Raw genomic sequence first — 23,063 nt, forward strand, 5'->3', positions numbered from 1 at the left:
AGTTATAAATAACCAATAACATGGAGAATAACTTGTATTTTTCTGCTTGTCAAAGCCCTGTGTAGCTTGTTTAACTAAACTTGTTTAAATGTTCCACATGTGGATAATTATCACAATTATGTTACACAAGGCGGTTATACTGCGTTTAAACAATAAAATGTGTACAAATAATACATAAGTAGCTCGTAATGTTAGTGCAAAGTGTGGGGAAAATCCTTTATATAGACTAATGTCCGAACCAGAAGCTTTCTGTTTACTTTTTGTCATATTTATAGCTTAGTTTTTCCTCCTTTGATGTCTCTACCGTACCATTTAGCTTTCGCGTTTTCCGCTTTGCGTTTGACCCTCCTCCGCCTCCGTTCTCCCGGCCAGAATCATGGCGGCTGTCGCTCTGATTTGGCGTCCTGCGGGTGTCCTTCCCAAGCTTTCAGGTGAGTTCGCAGTTAGATTACTTTACCATACATACAATGTGACTGTAAATAAACACTAATATGGCTGAGAATGTTAACAAGATAAATGATAAAGCTATTAGATGATGTTTAAACAAAATCGTTGTCTTGTGTTTTGTGACCCCGGCTGAAGACATCAGGCCTCAGTTGTGCATTAGTACAGCTGTAATATATTACTATTGTCAGAAATATGCTACTATGGCATTTAAAACTATAAACACGGGCAGTTTTACTGTAGACCATGTACTGTTTTGTCATTTTCAACTTAATGCAGTAATTTTGTGTACTGCGTTTCGTGCATAATAACCGGAGAGTATTTATAGAAATCACAAGCGCACATAAGATACCCAAAATGCTTCTTTTATCAATTTCTATTTCCTTTATACGTTCTGTAACCTTTAACATGTAATATTTTTTTATGCTAAGTATTGTTAATCTGAAAGTCACATTGTTTTTTTCCACAGTTAACCCTATAGAGCTTGACAAATGAAAAGATAGCCAGAAAACTATTTTTTTAATTGAATAGTTCATTGTAGGTTTAGATTTGAAAACATTTGGAGAAAGCGTTGCATATGTTTTATGTTTCATAACATATTGAAGGCATTGTAGTAGAAGATTGCGTGCAACAGATTTTTCAGCTAAGTTTCGATTGTTGATCATTTGTTTAGAGGCCTTAGAAGTGCATGTACCAAGTATTATACAGTAAGGTTAAGATACAGTTTCATCAATGAACTTGAATTGTTTCAGTAGACATACTTGATACATTTTTGTTTTTATATGGTTTATTTCTTCTGTTATCAGGCACCTGTTCTCCAGTGTTGTTGGCGGCTGGTCCTGTGACCTTTCAGCACAGGAAGATCCATCATGCCTTGGTGCCCAAAGGAAAAGGAGGCCGCTCATCCTCCAGTGGAGTAGCTGCAACAGTGTTTGGAGCCACTGGCTTTTTGGGGAGATATGTTGTCAACCGACTCGGTGAGTCAAAATATTATTCATCGCCTCATTCACTTATAAACCATCCATTGCTGTTTCATTGGTTTAAAAAGTTGTGAGGGTTTATTTTAGGACGCATCGGCTCCCAGGTTGTGATTCCTCACCGATGTGACCAGTATGATCTCATGTACCTTAGACCTATGGGCGATCTGGGCCAGATCATTTTTATGGTAAATGCACTCACAACCATTTGTGTTATGTCCAGGGAATGGGATGAAAGTGGCCTAAACTAATCAAATGCGTTATGGTGCTTTTACAGGAATGGGATGCAAGGGATAAGGAATCAATCAAAAGAGCGATTTCTCACTCCAACGTGGTGATCAACCTTGTGGGAAGAGAGTGGGAGACCAGGTATTAGAAAAAAGGGCTACACAATTTGGAGAAGAATAGAAGTGGTTTTTCAGAGAACAATTGCAATACGATTATGATTTTAAAAATGCAATTAAAAGAAATTCTATGTTTGTTTGTAGGGCTGCCCAATTTGGCCAAAGTTTTGTGATTTTATATCAATATGGCTATATTAATAATAATAGTTAAAAAGTAATAATAGTAGTAGTAGTAATAATAATATAAATATTACTAAATAAAATGAAAAATTACTAAATCAAAACAAAAAATATTACTATTGTTATAGTTCACTGTAAAATAAAAAAAATTCAAAGAAGAGTATTATTATAATTATTTTATAATTTTCCTAATTTGTCTTAGTCTTAATTTCTTTATTTTCAAACATTAAACCATCTTTTGAAACATTAAACCAAGTTTTATTTTGACGAAAAACCACAGGGAGCCTTTAAAGCTTCTCTTATTAATAAGATCACTACAGGCGCATATGGGGCCCTATCATACACCTGGCGCAATGCAAGTGTTTTTTGCAAGTTTCAGCCCGACTTAGTTATCATTTTCACGTCCTGCGCCACGTTGTTTAAATCGCAAATGCAGTTGCATCCATTTGTACGCTCATGAGTGTGCTGGTCTGAAAACGAGGTGTATTCAGGCACGTTGCTATTGTGAGGCAATTGAAATAGACTGCGCCATTGACCAACTAAGACCTGGTCTACAGTCAATGGTGCAGTATTTTTTTGTTATTTAACGAGCACGTTGGTAATATGCGCCTATAGGCTGGTTCACAACGTGCACACAGGGACGCAGCAGCACACAAACATGGCAAATATTAAAAATGAAAGAATTACAATGTAAGAGATTATAATTGTGTAAGCTCATTGAGCCACTTGAGCAACTTAATATATAAATTGTGTAAATCATTGCATGTATCGGAATAAGGCTACCTATTTGCTCGTGCATGAACAGATCCGTTTCCTCTCTGTAGACACGTTCAGTCTTTGCTCTTGCAAATTGTGATGTGTAAATAGCGAATCCGCCATGGTGCGAGCGCAACTGGCTCTTAAAGGCAATGGTAGATGGTACTCTGATTGGTTTATTGCACGTTAAGCCCAAAACACACCCATTACTCATTAAGAGAATAGGGACAACCCTTTTAGCCCATGCACCGGGCTACTGTTTTTCCCGTCGTTAAACTAGCAAAAGTGGATTCGGACACACCCTAAGTGCACCTGTGCTGTTCGCTTTAGACCATGTGCTTAGATCGTTAAAAGAGGGCCTGTTGTGTTGCCAATTTATGTTAAAGTGACCAAACTTCATGTGGAGAAGCATTTACTGTTATTCGAGACACTGCAAACACCAATGGATAATGAGCTGTTCCTCTGTAGGAACACACTTCATTCTGACACATGCAGCACATATATTTATTTGATTAAATAGCAGCCTTTGCATTTTGACAATCGCACCAAACCATATTTCGCAAGTGATTTCGGTTTTAATTTTGTTTCAAATGATAACTGTGCCAAAACTTCAGAGCTTTACTATATCTCAAAATCTAATGATTCTCAAAATTCCTCTTAAACTAAACAAAATTCTAACTTGGATACCTTGAGGTGGTCTGTAGATAGATGTATTCAAAGAGATTATATTTTTATAATGTGTGTTTTCCCTTTTTAAAGGAACTACAAGTTTGAAGATGTCTTCGTCTCCATCCCCCAACAGATCGCAAGGGCAGCTCGTGAAGCCGGAATCAAAAAGTTCATCCATATGTCCCACCTTAACGCAGATATCCGCAGTCCTTCAAAGTACCTAAGGAATAAGGTAACGGTTTAATGATGTTACATGATTAATTAAAAACTATGGGTTTGCCAACAGCCAAATAGCAATTTAGGCTGCTGATGTAGGTAAACCTCTCTAAAGTCAATATTAATGCACTTACAAAGGTAAAGTGGTTAATTGCATTTTGTCATAACTGGTCTCGTGTTTAACTCCTGCAGGCTGTAGGTGAGGCAGTGGTGCGGGAAGAGTTCCCTGATGCCATCATTATGAAACCCTCTGAGTGCTTTGGAAGAGAGGATAGGTTCTTGAACCACTTTGCTAGTATGTTTCTGATGACAGTATATCCTGAAATCAGTTATTGATTGCAAATATTACAAATATATTCCTTGCTTTTGTATGTGTTTTGTGAGGACCGCAGTAGAATTTGGACTTCTTAAAGGGACAGTTCACCCATTGATATTTCCTGTAATTGTTGTTGTTTAGACATGCGTTGGTTTGGCAAAGCTGTTCCTCTTATTGCAATGGGCAAGAAGACAGTCAAGCAGCCTGTTCATGTGAGTATCAACGAACCTGAACACAAGAACACATCTCATTTAAATATTCAAGATCATGGTCTCTAATTATTTCAGATTAAAGATGCAATATTTTACTTTTTAAAGGTGGTGGATGTGGCCAAAGCCATCGTTAATGCCATCAAAGACCCCGATGCTAATGGGAAAACATATGCATTAGTTGGGTAAGAACCGGCCCAATTTCTCCTTCACTTACTGTCTTCTAATTTTGGAAAATTCACACTTTCGTTCATGATTTCTTGTGTCCGAAACAATATGAAATGAATTTCTTGCTCCACAGGCCAAACCGGTATCTCCTGCATGACTTGGTGGAGTACATATACGCGCTGTCCCACAGGCCGTATTTGGCTTACCCCATACCACGCGCTTTCTATCAGTAAGCATTTCCTAAAAGATCAATTCACATTACTTATCTGAAAGGTGAAGTATGCTACTATTGTCACCTAGACGGGGTTTCTGCAGGTTTTATGAAGGTAAATTTTAGGGGTGCTCCAATTGATCGGCTACCGATCACTATTGGCCGATAATCACTTTGGGATGTTTGATCGGCGGTCTCTAAAAAGGCCGATCTCATAAACTGATCTCAAGCTGATGATTTGGCACAACATGCATTAGTCTCTGTCCAGAAAGGTTTTTCTATGAATTAATTAGAGAAGAGTCCATTTTTATGGCATAATTTTTCCTAAGGGGATACGAAGTGAGAGTTGCTCTGCCTGCATTCCTTTGAGCAATAAAACAAGTGTTATCAGACGGGTTGCCATGGAACCAGAGGCCTGTTCTGCCTTTCTTGTATGTGTTAGATGCATTTCGGGCGAAGGGTCCACAGACCCTCATAGTTGGCCTTTTGGTTAGGTGAGGGGGCATAAGAGATTATTTGTTAAATATAACAAATAGTTGTATGTCTGATTGGTCCAAATGTTACACACTCGTGGAGGTAGGAAAACAAAGTTCTTTAGGAACCGCAGGATTGCTTGTAAAAGATTTAAATGCTAAAGAAAAGGCAGTAGAGCTGACCGTTTCTGTCAATGGTAAGTTTTAATTTAGAATGTTTGTGATTTAACGTAAGAAAAGTAGATTAAATGTTTTGCCACTTGAGCAACTTAATATATAAATCTAGAAGTAAATGCAAAAGTAAAAAGCATTGAATATGTGTTGCTTATATTTATTGCATTTAAACGTGTATGAAAGATTGTATTACTGTACTGTGAAAAAAAGAATCACAATGCTGAAAAAGCATTTTCAGTAACAATGTTTGGATTTGAAATCAAAATAATGGATATATGTTGTGTTTGTGGTAAACAGCCACAGAACAGTAGTGGACTCTTGTGTGAAAGCATGCACAGTCTGTGCTGATTCTGTACTGCACATGGACTGCAAACGGAGTATGTGTGAATCTGGAGTAGGCCGTCTCACATACAGCTCACAAAATCAGGCTTATGCTATGTGTAAGCTATTGTGCAACAATAAAAAAAAAAAATGCACTGCATGATTAAACATTCAGGTGAGATAAATGTCTTTTTGATAAATGTCTAAAAAAAATTGCCCCCCTCCACCCCTCAAATAAAAAAATTCCCTCTGACAAGAGTCACCTAAAAGAGGAATTCTCGTCCATTTTCAAAAATTAAATTCATGCCCTGAATAAATGTCTAAAAATTCTGATTGGAGTATCACTGTAAATAATTCTGCATGATAAAAAGAGGGCTTTAAAAAGATTGGTATCGGTGATCGTATCGGCAGATACTGATTTCTGTGATCTGCCTCAAAAATCCTGATCGGACCACCCCTAGTAAATTTGAAGAGCTTTGAAGACCAATTAAAGAAAATGTGAAGATTAAATTGGAACTATATAATGTAATACTTTAATATGGCCTCTAAGTGTAAATTTCTTATGTTAGCAACAATTCAAAATTTGAAAAAATAACTTGCAACAGATCTCCATTATTTTACCAAAAAACAAAAAGGAATATTGAATATATTGAATACAACCACTGGAATATGGAATTATGTCTATTACTGTACCTTCTGATCACACAGCGTTCTTAAATTAACTTTTTACATTTACTTAAGTGAAATTGCATAAAATAATTGCATACAAAGTATTGTTTTATTAGAAATTTGAGAAAGTGAGTTTGATTAAAACAAGAAAAATCTGCCAAATTGAAAAATCAACTCAATTCAAAGGGAAAACAAGTTTTTTTTATACACCATTGACAGATGTTTGTTTTTTTTAAGCATAAACTTTGTTAAAAGTTTCAGAAAACAAGACTTCTTAATATTAATATTTTAATTTTTAACATTCTGAGGAAGATATACATTTTTTTGCAGTGAAAGCAACATTTAATGCCATGGGTTAAGGGAATGTATATTGACAAAAATCATAGAAAATTCACCTTTAACCTCATAATTTACAGAAATTTACTTTGGCAGCCAAATATATATATATCCCTTTGTGTTCTCTGGTTTTAGCCTCATCGCAAGATTTTTTGAGATGAACCCTTTCGAGCCCTGGACAACTCGTGATAAAGTCGACCGGGTATGTGTTTCAGAGCATTACAAAATTATACATTTAGTATATCATCTAGAGCATAACAAATAGTTGAAACCCTCATTTGTAGTTCCACACAACGGACATGAAGTATCCCGACCTCCCAGGACTGGACGATTTGGGCATCACACCTTTCTCCATTGAACAGAAGGCCATCGAAACCTTGCGTCGTCATCGCCGTTACCGGTACCTGGATGCTGAGCTCGCAGATACCAAGCCCGCCAAAACAGTCAGCTATTAAACAAGCGGCAGTTGCTCTTATGTCAAGTCAGATCTCTGCTTGTCCTCATGTGTTGTCTAGTTTTACTTTTTTCTGTACATAAATAAAGATATTCAGCCTATTTGCTTTAATGCTTTTTTTATGCATGCAGAGTGTGATGCATATCAAATCACATATGGGAGGAACCTGGTTTAAAAAAAGCTAAATGTTTTGTGAACAATATAGTTGTAAGAGTTTACTTAATATTTAATGTCTATAAAATGACCTTTTGTTGCTACATTTCATATTTAAAATGCATATTTTTACATATCAAACTTGTTTTTGATTTAAAAATGTAATATTTAAAATTATGTAAGTTAACACCAGCAAAGTGTGTGGACTAGGCCCTTGGCTATTTTCAATTTACATGCAGCCAATATATTATTCGAAAACATGGGATCAATTTCCATTGTCATGCCTCATGCTCAGAACAAGGCAGTTGAAATTTTTTAATTATCCAAGTTAACAGGACGTGTTAAAACAGGCATCATCAAACAGTGGACCCGGGCTCGGTTCCAACCAGGTGCGAAACATGACAACGGTAGCACCATTTTATTATTTCTACACTTTGAGTGAGCAGCCCTCAGAGGTACTGGCTGACATTTTTAACATCTCACTCTCTAAAGCAGTTGTACCATAATGCTTTAAATCTGCCACCATCATCCCTGATGGCCCGGGTATACTTCAATTTGATCGTTCTGTTCCATCTCGCACAGCCGCGTCAGCGCAGCTTTCGAAGTATTCATTTCGAATTGCAGTTCCATCAATCTGCTGTGCTGTGCTCTGGACTGTGATAACAGCAAACCACAATGGATTATTTACCAAGAGATGTGGATGTACGGGATTATTTTGATTAAATATTTCTCGTAAGCATAGGTGCGTTTTTACATTTTAGTACTTTATTTAGCAAGTTCATAATGAAACTTGCAAAAGGTTAAATTCGCGTGCGAAACTGATTTGCCAGAAAACTTTCGTTAAGCTCCACCAAGGTTATTTTTGTAAACGAAAACTGAAACTAAGACTAAAACTATTGGTCAAAAAACATTTTCGTAAGCTGAAGTAAAATTATAATTTCTAAATAAATGGAAAAACTACCCAGCTAACCATTTTTGGTTCCCAGAACGTTCTCAAGAACGTTCCCTTTTGGGTAGCCAGGAAAGTTTTCTTAACTTAAATAGAACATTCCCTTTAGGTTAGGGGAACATTCCCGGAACGTTGCGGGAATGTTCTCCTAACCTAAAGGGAATGTTCTATTTACATTCCTAGAAGGTTCCCAGAACGTTCTCCTAACCTGAAGGGAATGTTCTATTTACATTCCTAGAAGGTTCCCAGAACGTTCTCCTAACCTAAAGGGAATGTTCTATTTGCATTCCTAGAAGGTTCCCAGAACGTTCTCCTAACCTGAAGAGAATGTTCTATTTGCATTCCTAGAAGGTTCCCAGAACGTTCTCCTAACCTGAAGGGAATGTTCTATTTACATTCCTAGAAGGTTCCCAGAACGTTCTCCTAACCTGAAGGGAATGTTCTATTTACATTCCTAGAAGGTTCCCGGAACGTTCTCCTAACCTGAAGGGAATGTTCTATTTACATTCCTAGAAGGTTCCCGGAACGTTCTCCTAACCTGAAGGGAATGTTCTATTTGCATTCCTAGAAGGTTCCCGGAACGTTCTCCTAACCTGAAGGGAATGTTCTATTTGCATTCCTAGAAGGTTCCCGGAACGTTCTCCTAACCTGAAGGGAATGTTCTATTTACATTCCTAGAAGGTTCCCCGAACGTTCTCCTAACCTGAAGGGAATGTTCTATTTACATTCCTAGAAGGTTCCCAGAACGTTCTCCTAACCTGAAGGGAATGTTCTATTTGCATTCCTAGAAGGTTCCCAGAACGTTCTCCTAACCTGAAGGGAATGTTCTATTTGCATTCCTAGAAGGTTCCCAGAACGTTCTCCTAACCTGAAGGGAATGTTCTATTTACATTCCTAGAAGGTTCCCAGAACGTTCTCCTAACCTGAAGGGAATGTTCTATTTGCATTCCTAGAAGGTTCCCAGAACGTTCTCCTAACCTGAAGGGAATGTTCTATTTGCATTCCTAGAAGGTTCCCAGAACGTTCTCCTAACCTGAAGGGAATGTTCTATTTGCATTCCTAGAAGGTTCCCAGAATGTTCTCCTAACCTGAAGGGAATGTTCTATTTACATTCCTAGAAGGTTCCCAGAACGTTCTCCTAACCTAAAGGGAATGTTCTATTTACATTCCTAGAAGGTTCCCAGAACGTTCTCCTAACCTAAAGGGAATGTTCTATTTGCAATCCTAGAAGGTTCCCGGAACGTTCTCCTAACCTGAAGGGAATGTTCTATTTGCATTCCTAGAAGGTTCCCGGAACGTTCTCCTAACCTGAAGGGAATGTTCTATTTACGTTCCTAGAAGGTTCCCGGAACGTTCTCCTAACCTAAAGGGAATGTTCTATTTACGTTCCTAGAAGGTTCCCAGAAAGTTCTCTGAAGGGTCCCAGAATGTTCTCCTAACCTAAAGGAAATGTTCTATTTTCGTTCCTAGAAGGTTCCGGAACGTTCTCCTAACCTAAAGGGAATGTTCTATTTACATTCCTAGAAGGTTCCCAGAAACGTTCTCCTAACCTAAAGGGAATGTTCTATTTACGTTCCTAGAAGGTTCCCAGAACATTCTCTATCCTAAAGGGAATGTTCTATTTTCATTCCTAGAAGGTTCCCAGAAAGTTCTCTTAAGGTTCCCAGAACGTTCTCCTAACCTAAAGGAAATGTTCTATTTTTGTTCCTAGAAGGTTCCCAGAAAGTTCTCTTAAGGTTCCCAGAACATTCTCCTAACCTAAAGGAAATGTTCTATTTTCGTTCCTAGAAGGTTCCGGAACGTTCTCCTAACCTAAAGGGAATCTTCCATTTACGTTCCTAGAAGGTTCCCAGAAACATTCTCCTAACCTAAAGGGAATGTTCTATTTACGTTCCTAGAAGGTTCCCAGAACGTTCTCCTAACCTAATGGGAATGTTCTATTTACGTTCCTAGAAGGTTCTCAGAACGTTCTCCTAACCTAACCTCTTTACTCCGATACCGCTGCTGTCAGTAATAATCCAGCACTCCCGTCTCGAGTCCCGTAGAGTATAAGCGGTATGTAAAACGGACAGATATGCACCTCAATAATCCGTAAACGTCTTGTTTCACACAATTGGTTAATCAGTAAAGATAATCAGAGCACATTTAACTATCATAAGGAGCATTAAATGAGATTGAATTATCCGTTAATATGTAAGATTTCTAAGGCTACAACTACCATGCAGGGGCGTAGATTACGCGGGGGACGTGTAATTTACTTTTTATAAAAAGTAAATTCGTCCCCTGCACTTTTTAATTGGACAGTTGTGTTCTCGACATGTTGAGGTTTTAATGGAGCAATGTATATAAATGCAGAATGATTTAAAATTCAAAGAGACAAGATAATTTATACATAACGTTTTCGTTTCCATGGCAATCAGTCACTCAGTTTGTGACGTCACGACATGCCCAGGCTCGCGCCCGCGGTCCAGCGCTGTATCCATCATTCATTAGAGGTCGCGATGAGTTCAACTCTTCACTTCTCTTTTACGAAGAAGTCAAGCAGCGTAAGTTGGCATGTGGGATCCGAATAGTGTTGCACAATGTTGAGTGACTCTGCCTATTGCTCTTGTTGAATAATTAGCAAGTTTTGATGTTCATTATATGGAGAAATAGAAAAGCTGCCTGGACAAACATGCACTTATTTATTTTCAGTGTATTTTTCCGTAACTCTTTTGTAACGTCTTTTATTTTAACACGTATGTATGTTATTAGAACCCTTCGAATAAGAATAAAGATAATGTTGAACTGAGATTTTACAGCGTTTGCAGCATTGTGACACTGCCAAATCTACATGATGTATTTCAATCAAGTATGCAAGCACTGATCTGATGCAGGATCGATCTTCATTTAGGGGTGCTCTGTCATTATTGCACTAATTTGACGTTTTTATGTGTTGTCAAGAATGAACAAGAAACAGTCAGCCTAGGTTTGTTAGGACAGAATCAGGACCACACACAGTGACAGGTGAGAAGAGTGGCTTTTAACACCTGGCTGTTTTTACATTGTATAACGTCTATAATACACAAGCGTTTGTAGGATTATATATGGACCAATCATAAAAAACACATAATTAGTCAAATATAGAAAAATAAAAAATAACATTAGTATGATGAACGACTTCTCAGCTATCTTTTTAAACTAATTATTAGCTTGCATATTGGTTGTTTATTAGTACTTAAGCACATATTAATTCTGTATTCTTCATGACCATATTCTGCATCCCATAATCCTAAACTTAACAACTACAACGACTACCTTACAAGCTATTAATAAGCAGTAAATGAAGAGTTTATTGAGGCAAAAGTCATAGTTAATAGTGAATATGTGTTTATCATTCTGAAGTGTTAAAAAAATAATTTAGGATACAAATGATTGGTTATTGTCCAGCAGTGTACTTAATGTGTTATTTTCTTCTATATGTCACTATTCCCTGTATGTACATGTTTCAAACACTACTTTATTTGCTATAGACAGAGGCAGAAGTGAATTCAGAGTTGTCAGTGAATGAGGCAGAGAGTTTCAGTGAGGCTTCAGAGGTAAGATTATTTACAGCATTGTCTATGATAAGATATTTCTTTTAACATAGACTAATCAGACTAATGTATAATAGAACAGAACAGAACAGAATAAAGTATGTGAATGTGCAAGTATCCATTACTGTGTGCCATGTACTATGCATACAACACACACAAAATACAATTTGGATATCACATTGGGATACGGCAGAGGTGGGGAACGTTGATCCTGGAGGGCCACTGTACTGCTGAGTTAAGCTCCAACCCTGAAAAAAAAAACCTACCTGTATCCTGAAGACCTTGATTAACTTGTTCAGATGTGTTTGATTAGGGTTAGAGCTAAACTTGGCAGGGACCCCGGCTCTCCAGGATCAATGTTCCCCACCCCTGCGATAGGGTGTGGTTGGTTCTTCCTGAACAAAATGAAGAATCACTATTAGAAAAGTGTTAGTTGCAGCCCTGTTTTAGAGTGAAAATCTCTTACCCTTTCTATACTATGCACTTTCATGACAGAATGTTGTTCCCACATTTAAGAAATTGTTGTTGTTTACACAAAAAAAAAAATTGTTTTCACTTTAGCACCATTTAGGCATGGCCATTGTGAACATGCTTCACTCATGCACTCTTGAATGTGCAAAGGACTACTGTGAAAACAGACGAGTATATTTAAATTATTTCTTCCCCTGTATTGAAACACACTTGAACAAGCTATTTAAGCTGGCTTCATCCACAAATTACTGTATTCTCTAAAAAAAAAAAAAAAAATTCATAGAGCAAATTATTTGAGTTGCATGTAACTGCATGGTATAACAATGCATTTCAATAACAAATCCGAATATAACGGGGCGAACAGGACGTGAGACATACAGATCCATTTGCAAGGCTTTATTCAAAGGCGAGGTCACAAAACAAGCAAGGTTCATATAATGGCAAACAGGAACATCACAGGCAAGACAAAGAGAGATCCTAGGGCAAGCGTGGGTCGACGATCGGCGAACAATATCCAACAGGGTAAGGCAGAGAGATAATCCAGGTACACGAGCAGTAGTCCAAGAGAGGTGCAAACGAAGTCCGAAAGGCGAGGCAAAGGGTTAAGCCAGGAAACATGAGCAAGAATCAAAACAGTAGAAAACACACAAGCCAAGGCAAGACTATGACAACTAAGTGGGCTCCGTAGAGTAGCTATCGCTAGGAGAGTGATATACACTATACAATACTTGGCCAAGAGGAAGTCCATGGTTTATGTAGGGTGTGTGATCAGTGCAATCAGCTCTGTGTGTGGTCAGTGCAATGGATGATGGGAATTGTAGTCTGAGGTGGCATGCAACAGTTAGTGTGGTGCAAGAGTCCATGTGGTGAGCGAGTGACCTCTGGTGGTGAGTTAACAGAAGTTCATAGACCAGATTCATGACACCGAACAAAGTATATCAAAATTGACATTATAACAAACACAAAAATGGGACTGATGAAACATCTGCATGACTGTAGACACAGTTTGTTCTGCTAACAGGGCAGTACAGTAAAGCTGAAATACACAGTGGTATACTGTAACATTGTGACTTACCAATTGTCATTTTGAAAAAAAGCCTGTAGATGTCACTGCAGTTTCCTCCTGCAGTGCACCGACTCAGAATGGGTTGGACCCTTTGTCCAGCCTCTCTAAAGGACAAACTATGTGTGACAGGATGAGTTTTATTATGGTTTGTGGATTCATTAGAATCAGTTTCTATTTTAATCTTTGCGTATTTCAAATGGGAAGTGAGTGGCGTCTTGTAAGTGATCACACCTGGCGGCTCAATCACTGAGGTGCGTTCTAGTGGAGGCCGAGTGTCTTAAGTGTGGTATGATTATTTATTTATATGTCCGGTCGCTTTCCCCTGATGAGTCGCCTGATTCGCAGTTTTACATTTTGTGTGTTTGTGTCTAGCAGGGTCCTTCATATTGTTGTAAGTTTTCTTGGTTTCATTTTTTTGGGGTAATTATTTTATTTTACTGTTTTTCCTGGGTGATAACCTAGGTGGCGCAGTCTGGTTTCTTTTAAAATTCTAAGCCAAGGGTTACATATGATTGATGACATGGTCAATAATTGTTGCCTGAACTTTTTTTCTCTCCTCTTATGTTTTCAATAGGCCTCACAAACAAGTCCCTCTTCTCCAGGCCATAGATGATGCGTGCAATGACCAGTGTCAGGCCTGTACTTGCCATGCACATTTAAGCTTCTGCAAGAGACAATATAGGTATTCTTGTGCGTCACTGATCAATGTTTATATATGATTAATAGCCTAAATTAGATCTACTCTTCATGTAAAGCAATCTTATTTATTCAGGAGACATGGATTAGCACACTTGATTCATATGGATTTATCTTACAATCTTTTTATGGATATTTTTAAGCATCAGACTTTTGGGTGTTTTTACTTTCAATGAAGTGAAAAATCTTTCAGAGTTCATCTGAAGTGCAGTTTTACTGTTCTTTATGAAGACTTGTATCATGTAATTATTCAAATGAATGTATCATGTCATTAATGTATCATATGTCATTGTTAACAAAACAAAATGACACCACTCGATTTAGCCTATAATCTCTGTTCTTTCATTAATCACTGACCTGCCAGTTATTACATTGTCTGTCTAATCCTCTCCTGTGAAGCATGTATTGGGCAAGACCAGTGTTTTCAAGTCCATGATCACACTTCACCCGTGACAGTATTCCGAAGTTCTGAACACCAGCAATGAATACTGACAGAACACTAAAGGCTCTGTTGTTATGCTCTGAAACCATAAACACAGCCACGGAACACCATAACTCACAAGTTTAAGGTTTCCGAGTAAATTATGTGTGGTAAAAGTATAATAAGGCCAAGGTTATGCATCAGTAATTTGAATAAATACTAAACTAAGTCTTAACTATATATATATATATATATATATATATATATATGAAAGGAGAATGTATGTTTGAGATTACTAGATGTGTGTGTCTGTGTGTAAATATATTTGTATGTGAAAAGAAAATATAAGTGTGTGTGAGAGCACTTATTTATGAATTTATGGCCTGTACGGCACCTCATACTTTATGCTTCTGAAAAAATCAGCAATATTTGAACCACTCCCATAGCTCATATCATAAGAGTCTTGCATAAATCAAAGTACACCTTTGTTGACGGTCACCTTTATGTACAGGCATTCATATACCTTCTTTTCTTAATCACGGCCACAAAAACATTTTTGAAAATGAGGATTGCTCCAAGAGTCATGTGTTTGTTAGTTATTGCTGTCGTAGTTTACAGTTACGTGTACATGTCATTTATCAGACAGGAAAGGGATAATGACAACAGGTTACAAAGGCCAGAAGATCTGGAGGTTCTCAGAAGACTGAAGAGAATAGAAGGTCAAGTTTATAAAATAGGTGAGTCTGTGCTCATTACATACATTTGAGAACATATTATTTCTTCATTCTCTCAACACTTGTATACTTTCATTTTCAGCCAAAGTAATAGAGGACAAAAATCAAAAAGTGAAAGAGGCTGTTGTGGAACATAAAATTACAAAAAAGTTGTTGTATCCAAAATCACCTCTCTTCAGTTCATGGGGAGCTGAACTCACAGAAGAGGAACAGATGCAAGCAGAGAGGCAGTTTCAGGAGTTTGGATACAATGTGTTCCTCAGTAACAGATTACCACTGAACAGAACAATCCCCGATACTCGAGACATCAGGTAACTGCTTTACAACTGTTTTCTAGTTGAATATATTCCTATTTTAATATATGAAGAGTTTATTTGCAAAAACTTGAGTTTATTTGTTTTTTTTATTATTATTTTCACAAATCATGTTTTTTTTAAGTTATGTTTTTATTGTAGGCCTGTCACGATTCGTCGATTTTAGTCGATTATTAAAAATCGTCGACTTCATTTTGCTCGTGTCAACTAACCGGCAAAATATCGGAAGTGGCGCATTTCACAGACGAGAATCCATAAAACACATTTTTAAACTATTTTCCGTGGCTGCATGCATGATATATTAAACCCATTTAAAAATCATAATTATGCATAAGTGTGAATTCACAAACGCTATGATTTAATTAAATGATTATATGCGATGCAGTTTTAATACAGTATCTGTGTTTTAATTATTTATATGCGTGTAGGTTAAGCACGTGCGTCTCACAGCAGCTCCACAGAAACTGTTATCATTTACATGTGGAGCATCTCATACTCATCTCTGCATGTTGTTGTGAGTTTGGGTTTATTATAACGTTCATCTGGGAACGCAACGTGCGCCATTTCATCAGATTTGTGAGGTAAATCATTTATAAATCTACACAAACACAGGAGAATACATTGAGATTTCAAAATAAAAGCACAAACCCTCACTCGGAGTTTACACGGTTTGATGTCCACATATTCATGTAATTACAGTGGCTATAGCATTTCTGTCCTAAAGAAATGGCCAAATATTAAAGATTAAGTGTATGTTTGAATTAAATGGTGCTTGGTCAATATTAAACAGTAATGTGTAAAAATAATCGTCAGGCCGTCGGCGCCCCTGCAGGCCTTTGTTGTAATGAGTAATCTACATTAGCTCTATTGTTATTAATACATTATGCATTTTAACAGTTTTTCTCAATAAAACCATATGATTTCTTGCTTTTAATACTTTATTTGAACTAATTATTATTGCATCATTGCTATTATATATGTACTTTAAGTCATTTTAAAAGCTGTTGTTCACTTGTTGGGGAAGTCGTGGCCAAATGGTTAGAGAGTCGGACTAGTAATCGAAAGGTTGCGAGTTCGAGCCCCCGGCCGGCAGGAATTGTAGGTGGGGGGAGGGAATGTCCAGCGCTCTCTCCACCCTCAATACCACGACTGAGGTGCCCTTGAGCAAGGCACCGAACCCCCAATTGCTCCCCGGGCGCTGCAGCATGGCTGCCCACTGCTCCGGGTGTGTGTTCACGGTGTGTGTGTGTGTGTGTGTGTGTGTGGATTTGTTCACTACTCACTGCTGTGTGTGTGCACTTGGATGGGTTAAACGCAGAGCACCAATTTCGAGTATGGGTCACCATACTTGACAATACGTCACGACTTTACTTTACTTTACTTTACTTCACTTAAATCCATTTTTATTACCACAAAAAAAAAAAAAATAATATATATATATATATATATATATATATATATATATATATATATATATATAAATATAGGGCCCTATGAAATCAGTTTATTTCCAAATTCTTTTTTTTATTTTTTTTTTATTAATCAAAAAGTCGAGTTTTACAGTTTTATCTGTACCAAATTCTGTTTTCCATTATTTTCTGGATTCCATTTTAATTGTTCGATTAAATTTTAATAATAAAAAGCATCTCCAATTAATTGATTTTATATTAAAAAAAAGTATTTTTCAGAAATACTGCACATTTACATTTTTCACCTAAACATTCTGGTAAATACTCCTTTAAAAAGTTTTTTTTTTAAATTATTATTAGTAGACTAGATCACGTGGATATGTTGTCATTCTCACACTATAATACTGAACTTTGATTTCAGTGATTTGGATACGAGATGGACACTTGCTTCTTGCACTCTATGTTGCACTTCACTTTTGCTTTAAAAGAATTTCATAGAAATTTGGATTTCATTTGGTTTAATAAAATATTTTTAAGTAAAACTGTTGATTTTTTTTTTTTGCGGGAAATTAATCTTTTAGATTAATCGATTAATCGAAAAATTAGTCGATAGATTAATAGAAATAAAAATAGTCGTTAGTGGCAGCCCTATTTTATTGTTTTATTGTATTAGTTAGCTGTTTTTTTTTTACCTAATCAAAATAACCCAACTGCAGTTTAATTGAGACTAATTGGAATGCACAATGAAAAAACATGATTTTTGAAAATTGTTGTGTTTTTGCAAATTAACTCTTCATATGTAATTTAGCACGTGTGTGTGTGTATGTGTGTGTGTGTGTGTACACAGACACACACACACACACAAGAGTGTCAGTCAGAATTGTTGGTACCCTCGGTAATATGATCAAAGAAGGCTGTGGAAATAAATCTACATTGTTAATCCTTTTGATCTATTATTTAAACAATTCACAAAAATCTAACCTTTCATTGGAGAATAAGAATTTAAAATGGGGGGAAATATCATTATGAAATAAATGTTTCTCTAATACACATTGGACACAATTAACGGTACCCTTTTATTCAATACTTTTTGAAACCTCCATTTGCTAAAATAGTATAGGAGTTTTCTCCTATAATGCCTGATGAGGTTAGAGAACACCTGACGAGATCAAAGACCATTCCTTCATCCAGAATCTCTCCAGATCCTTTATATTCACAGCTCCATGACGGTGCTTCTTCTCTTCAGTTCACCTCACTCATTTTCTACAGGGTTCAGGTCAGAGGACTGGAATGGCCAGCAGAAGCTTGGTTTTGTGCCCAGTGACCCATTTTTGTGTTGTTTTTAAGGTTTGTTTTTGGATTATTGTCCGGTTGGAAGATCCAAACATCTTTTTATCTGTTGGTATTTGAGTGTCTAAAGATGTCCAGGACCTCCAGCAGAAATATAGGCCCACAATATAAAAAAACAGCAGTATATTTCATTGTACACATGGGGTACTTTTTATCCCTGTGTTCACCAAACCCATCTTGAGTGTTTGCTGCTAAAAAGCTAAATTTTTAGTTTCATCTGACCATAGAAGCCAGTCACATTTTAATTTCCAGTCGTGTCTGACAACTGAATACGCTAGAAGCATTTATTTTTTTATTTTTTTATTGAAGCCCTCCCAAACAACATGTGGTGCTGTAGGTGCAGTTTGAATTATTTTTTAAGGTTTTCTGACCCCAAAACTCAACCTTTTTCTGCAATTCTCCAGCTGTGGTCCTTGGAGAGTCTTTAGCCACTCAAACTCTCCTCACTGTGCATTAGGACGATATAGATACACGTCCTCTTCCAGGCAGGTTTGTAACATTTTAAGTTGATTGGAAATTCTTAATTATTGCCCTGATGATGGAAATGGGAATTTTCACTGCTCTAGCTCTTTTTTTTTTTTTTAAAGCCACTTCACTAATTTGTGAAGCTCAATTATCTTTTGCTGCACATCAGAAATATATTCTTTGGCTTTTCTCATTGTGATGGATGATTAAGGGAATTTGTTTTTTGTTTTCCCTCCTATTTATATTCCTGTGAAACAGGAAGTCATGGCTGGATAATTTCATGTTCATAATCACCCTGGAGTGCTCACAATTGTGAATATGGATGGAAATATACTTCAGAGATATTTTACTCACAAGAATTTCTAGGGGTACCAATAATTGTGTCCAACATGTATTTGAGAAAAAACATTTATTTCATAATTATATTTTCCCCCATTTTAAATTCTTATTCTCCAATGAAAGGTTAGATTTTTGTGATTTTTTTTTTTTTTTTAAATAAAATAACAATGCACATTTATTTTCACAGCCGCCTTTGATCATATTCACCAAGGGTACCAACAATTCTGACCACGTGTGTGTGTCTGTGTGTATGTATGTATGTGTGTGTATATGTATGTGTGTGTGTGTGTGTGTGTGTGTGTGTGTGCATGTATGTGTATATATATATATATATATATATATATATATATATATATATATATATATGTGTATATAATTATATGCAGATGTGCTATAAAGATCTACCCTAAGGACCTGCCTACCATTAGTGTGATTCTGATCTATCTGAATGAGGCTCTGTCAGTCATTAAAAGGGCAATCCGCAGCATCATTGACAAAACTCCTGCTCATCTGCTGAAGGAGATCATCCTGGTAGATGACTACAGCTCCAATGGTTAGTTTTACCTGAAATATTTGTGATATTTTAATTATTTGATACATTTTTTTCTAACATTAGGCTTTATTAGACTGTTTTAGCAGTTATTTATTTGTCAAGCATAAATCTGATATTTATAAAGAAAAATAAACAGAATTAATGGAAAATATAGAGAGACTCATACTCTAAATATGCCTCATTTAATATAATTTATTCTATTACATATTTTTCATTTCTTGACAGAGGATCTGCAATTGACTCTCGATGAATATATTGATATGATTAATAAAGAGAAACCTGGCTTAGTCAAGAAAGTGAGACACAAAAGGCAGATGGGGCTTGCTAAGGCAAGAATCTCAGGTTGGGAAGCAGCCACAGGTCAGGTGGTAGCCATTCTGGATGCGCACATTGAAGTTCATTTGGAATGGTAAATTAGTTAAATTATTAAATTAGTAATTAGCCCAAGCTTAGTAATTAGAGGGACTTAATATCTTTCCTAAATATATATTTGTCTGTCGTATTGTTCTAGGGCAGAGCCACTACTTGCACGAATCAAAGCAGACAGGACAGTAGTGCTGACACCAGTGTTTGACAATGTGCTTTTTGACACACTGGAGGTTACCGAGTATATTCCATCTGCTCATGCGTTCGACTGGAACCTCTGGTGCATGTATGAGTCCTTCCAGCCAGAATGGTACAAAAACAACGACCCATCAGTACCAGCGAAGTAAGTGGTCTAAATATTTCACTGTTGCTAATCTTCTTCATTTTCTATTGTAAAGTCGTAAAGTCGTGACGTATTGTCAAGTATGGTGACCCATACTCGAAATTGGTGCTCTGCGTTTAACCCATCCAAGTGCACACACACAGCAGTGAGTAGTGAACAAATCCACACACACACACACACACACACCCGGAGCAGTGGGCAGCCATTTATGCTGCAGCGCCCGGGGAGCAGTTGTGGGTTCGGTGCCTTGCTCAAGGGCACCTCAGTCGTGGTATTGAGGGTGGAGAGAGCGCTGGACATTCACTCCCCCCACCTACAATTCCTGCCGGCCGGAGACTCGAACCCGCAACCTTTCGATTACGAGTCCGACTCTCTAACCATTAGGCCACGACTTCCCACGGCCACAACTTTGTATTTTAAATGCCCCTGGAATGTGACGCATACATTTAAAAAAAATAAAATGCAAGGAAAAATTAATCGAAACACAATCAACCTTAACCTGTCTCCAGCTTACACAATGCTGTTAATAAATTAATCAGTGGGGGTTTTTTGAACAAAGCGGTTGAGCAAATAATTCAGCATTTATAAAGACAGTTGCTCATTTAGTTTCTAAAAAATATTTTTTGTTGGAAAGACAAAAAAAGTCCAGGGTGCTCAGGGAGTTCAATGAGATATTTGAAGGTGCTCTTTGGGGTCGGGAATACAAATGGAGAAATCCAAGGCACTCTTCTTCAAAATAATTTAAAAAGCCTTTATTATACTGACTATTTCATGATAGAAAATTTAAAAGACATGGGAGGAAGCAACCCATGCGTAGCGGTGCAAAACGCCTTCTTCAGGGTGGGCTTCCCAGACAAACAGTTTCCCCTTTTGTGTATACTAATTAGAAACACCTGAGTGACATTGTAAATTACCACATGAAGCATATCAAAACAATCCACTAGGTGGCTGGCAGTGAATGTTCACATACAAAAGAATGAAAACCAAAAACAAAGAAACAGTCAACTAGGTGGCTACATTGGAAGTTAAGCCCAAACAAATATATATATATATATACAAATATATGATATACAATCATTTGTTTCACTGTTAGGAGTCCCTCAATCATGGGTATTTTTGTCGCCGATCGTCAATTCCTGGGAGAAATTGGAGTTTTGGATGAAGGAATGACAATTTATGGGGGTGAAAATGTTGAACTTGCAATACGAGTAAGTCATTAATACACATTGTGGCTCCAAAAGAATGCATATAATATATGTGAAAAATGCTTGAATTTGATCTATATATGACACACACACACACACAAATCAGGTTTGGCTCTGCGGTGGGAGTATTGAAGTGGTGCCGTGTTCAAAGATCGCACACATTGAAAGAGCACATAAGCCATATTCACCGGATCTCAGCAAACCCATGATTCGAAACGCCCTGAGAGTGGCTGAAATCTGGCTGGATGAATATAAATCAAATGTGAATATTGCCTGGAATCTCCCGCTTAAGGTGAGAAGAATAGTAAACATTGTTTTAAGGTTAGCTGAAGCTGAATATTAACAGTCTTGTTTATAACTATTAATTTAACTGATTCTCATATCAGCCTGGATCTGGTTGATAAATTAACTTTTTTCTCTCTAGAATCATGGGATTGATATTGGTAATGTGACTGAAAGAAAAAAGTTACGAGAGAAACTCAAATGTAAGCCCTTCAAATGGTATCTGGAAAATGTATATCCTCACCTAGACAGCTGGGAAGACTTAATTGGTTATGGTGCGGTAAGATATTATTTCATAGTTGCTCAATTCAAAATGGATAAAAATAAAGTTTATTAGATAGTTGGTCCATCTAAACTACCGGTATTTATCCCTAAACTGCCGCTGTTTATTTCTCATGGCAGCTAAAGAATGACATCCAGGAAAGGTACTGCGTCGATCAAGGTGAAGTTCCTGGAAGTGTACCTATTCTGTATGAATGCCATTACTATGACCCTCAGGTACTGTATGTGAGTGTAAACCTTTACTTTAACCATATCCAAAAAGCACTCTTCATTTGACTTTCTCTCACAGCATTGTTATTACAACCGTAATGGAGAGATCTATATCGGAGGCATCAAATCCCACACATATAACTCTAACCGTTGTCTAATGGATCCTGGTAGTGGAAATACACCAGCGTTACATGACTGTAAAAATGCCAAGGAGAAAGGATTGAGTATATACTGGGACTTTTCTCAGGTACAGTCCTGCTGTATTTCACAGCACATTGCTTAGCACTGCTAAATGTGTGGTTATTCTGTACTGTTATAATCAGAGACCATTCATTTTCTGGTTTGTTTCATTTTTAGGGAAATGCAATAAGGAACAGACACACAAATCGATGTCTTGAGATCGGACAAGGAGAGGATTCCTACTATTATCTTATCATGCAAACATGCACTGGACAAAAATGGACAATACAACATGTTATCAAAGACATTTAAAAGGAAATTTCACAGAAGTGAAAATACAGTGAAGGACGTAGATGTATAAAACCTCAAAATATGTGTGTACAAGTATGTGAATGGACATATACATGTGATTGTGTTCATGTTTGTGAATTTTGTTTCAAGTTTAAGTCAACTGTGGTTTACCTGACACAGGTGAAAAAGGGTTAATTGCATTGAAACGTGTCTTTTGAGTGTTAATGTTACTGTGCGGTCTGTGTCCTTATTTCAATGCTAAACTACTGGTAGGCCTAACATTTCAATATGTTGCTCAAACACTGATCATACAACTATTACAGTAAGATGACACCGGTGTTGGTGTACAGCATAACAAATTACAAATGTAAGATAACCTTTAAAAAAGCATCAATAAAGCACATTATCATGGATTCCCCTATCAGTGGAATTTCGCACGCATAGGTTTTATGCAATAATAAAAAAACTGGACCAAAACAGAGGTTTCGAAAA

General features: G+C 37.0%; 2 protein-coding genes across 2 annotated transcripts; both read left to right on the forward strand.

Annotated features, from left to right (window-relative positions):
• Positions 1–361: 361 nt before the first annotated feature.
• On the forward strand, positions 362–7,175 carry LOC306868216 (NADH dehydrogenase [ubiquinone] 1 alpha subcomplex subunit 9, mitochondrial-like). Its single transcript, XM_079414296.1, has 11 exons — positions 362–431; positions 1,251–1,421; positions 1,512–1,609; positions 1,699–1,790; positions 3,461–3,602; positions 3,779–3,881; positions 4,044–4,114; positions 4,220–4,296; positions 4,413–4,508; positions 6,599–6,665; positions 6,748–7,175. The coding sequence occupies exons 1-11, from the start codon at positions 377–379 to the stop codon at positions 6,916–6,918; spliced, it is 1,143 nt and encodes a 380-aa protein (XP_079270422.1). The 5' UTR covers positions 362–376; the 3' UTR covers positions 6,919–7,175.
• A 6,536-nt stretch (positions 7,176–13,711) lies between these two features.
• On the forward strand, positions 13,712–23,044 carry LOC306867964 (putative polypeptide N-acetylgalactosaminyltransferase 8). Its single transcript, XM_079413928.1, has 12 exons — positions 13,712–13,813; positions 14,891–14,985; positions 15,065–15,293; positions 19,246–19,412; positions 19,638–19,821; positions 19,924–20,121; positions 21,215–21,329; positions 21,433–21,618; positions 21,751–21,888; positions 22,011–22,106; positions 22,180–22,347; positions 22,458–23,044. The coding sequence occupies exons 3-12, from the start codon at positions 15,196–15,198 to the stop codon at positions 22,590–22,592; spliced, it is 1,485 nt and encodes a 494-aa protein (XP_079270054.1). The 5' UTR covers positions 13,712–13,813; positions 14,891–14,985; positions 15,065–15,195; the 3' UTR covers positions 22,593–23,044.
• The last annotated feature ends 19 nt before the right edge of the window (positions 23,045–23,063 follow it).

The sequence above is a fragment of the Barbus barbus genome (assembly GCF_936440315.1).
Source record: "Barbus barbus genome assembly, chromosome: 50".
NCBI lineage: Eukaryota > Metazoa > Chordata > Actinopteri > Cypriniformes > Cyprinidae > Barbus > Barbus barbus.

Bases quoted from the DNA above. Each gene is read 5' to 3' on its own strand.
- LOC306868216 (XM_079414296.1), top strand. From the start codon at position 377: ATGGCGGCTGTCGCTCTGATTTGGCGTCCTGCGGGTGTCCTTCCCAAG. The intron at 1,791-3,460 runs GTATTAGAAAAA...CCCTTTTTAAAG, and splicing joins GGAAGAGAGTGGGAGACCAG to GAACTACAAGTTTGAAGATG. The intron at 4,115-4,219 runs GTGAGTATCAAC...TACTTTTTAAAG, and splicing joins CAGTCAAGCAGCCTGTTCAT to GTGGTGGATGTGGCCAAAGC.
- LOC306867964 (XM_079413928.1), top strand. From the start codon at position 15,196: ATGCAAGCAGAGAGGCAGTTTCAGGAGTTTGGATACAATGTGTTCCTC. The intron at 15,294-19,245 runs GTAACTGCTTTA...AATTATATGCAG, and splicing joins CCCGATACTCGAGACATCAG to ATGTGCTATAAAGATCTACC. The intron at 21,330-21,432 runs GTAAGTCATTAA...CACACAAATCAG, and splicing joins ATGTTGAACTTGCAATACGA to GTTTGGCTCTGCGGTGGGAG.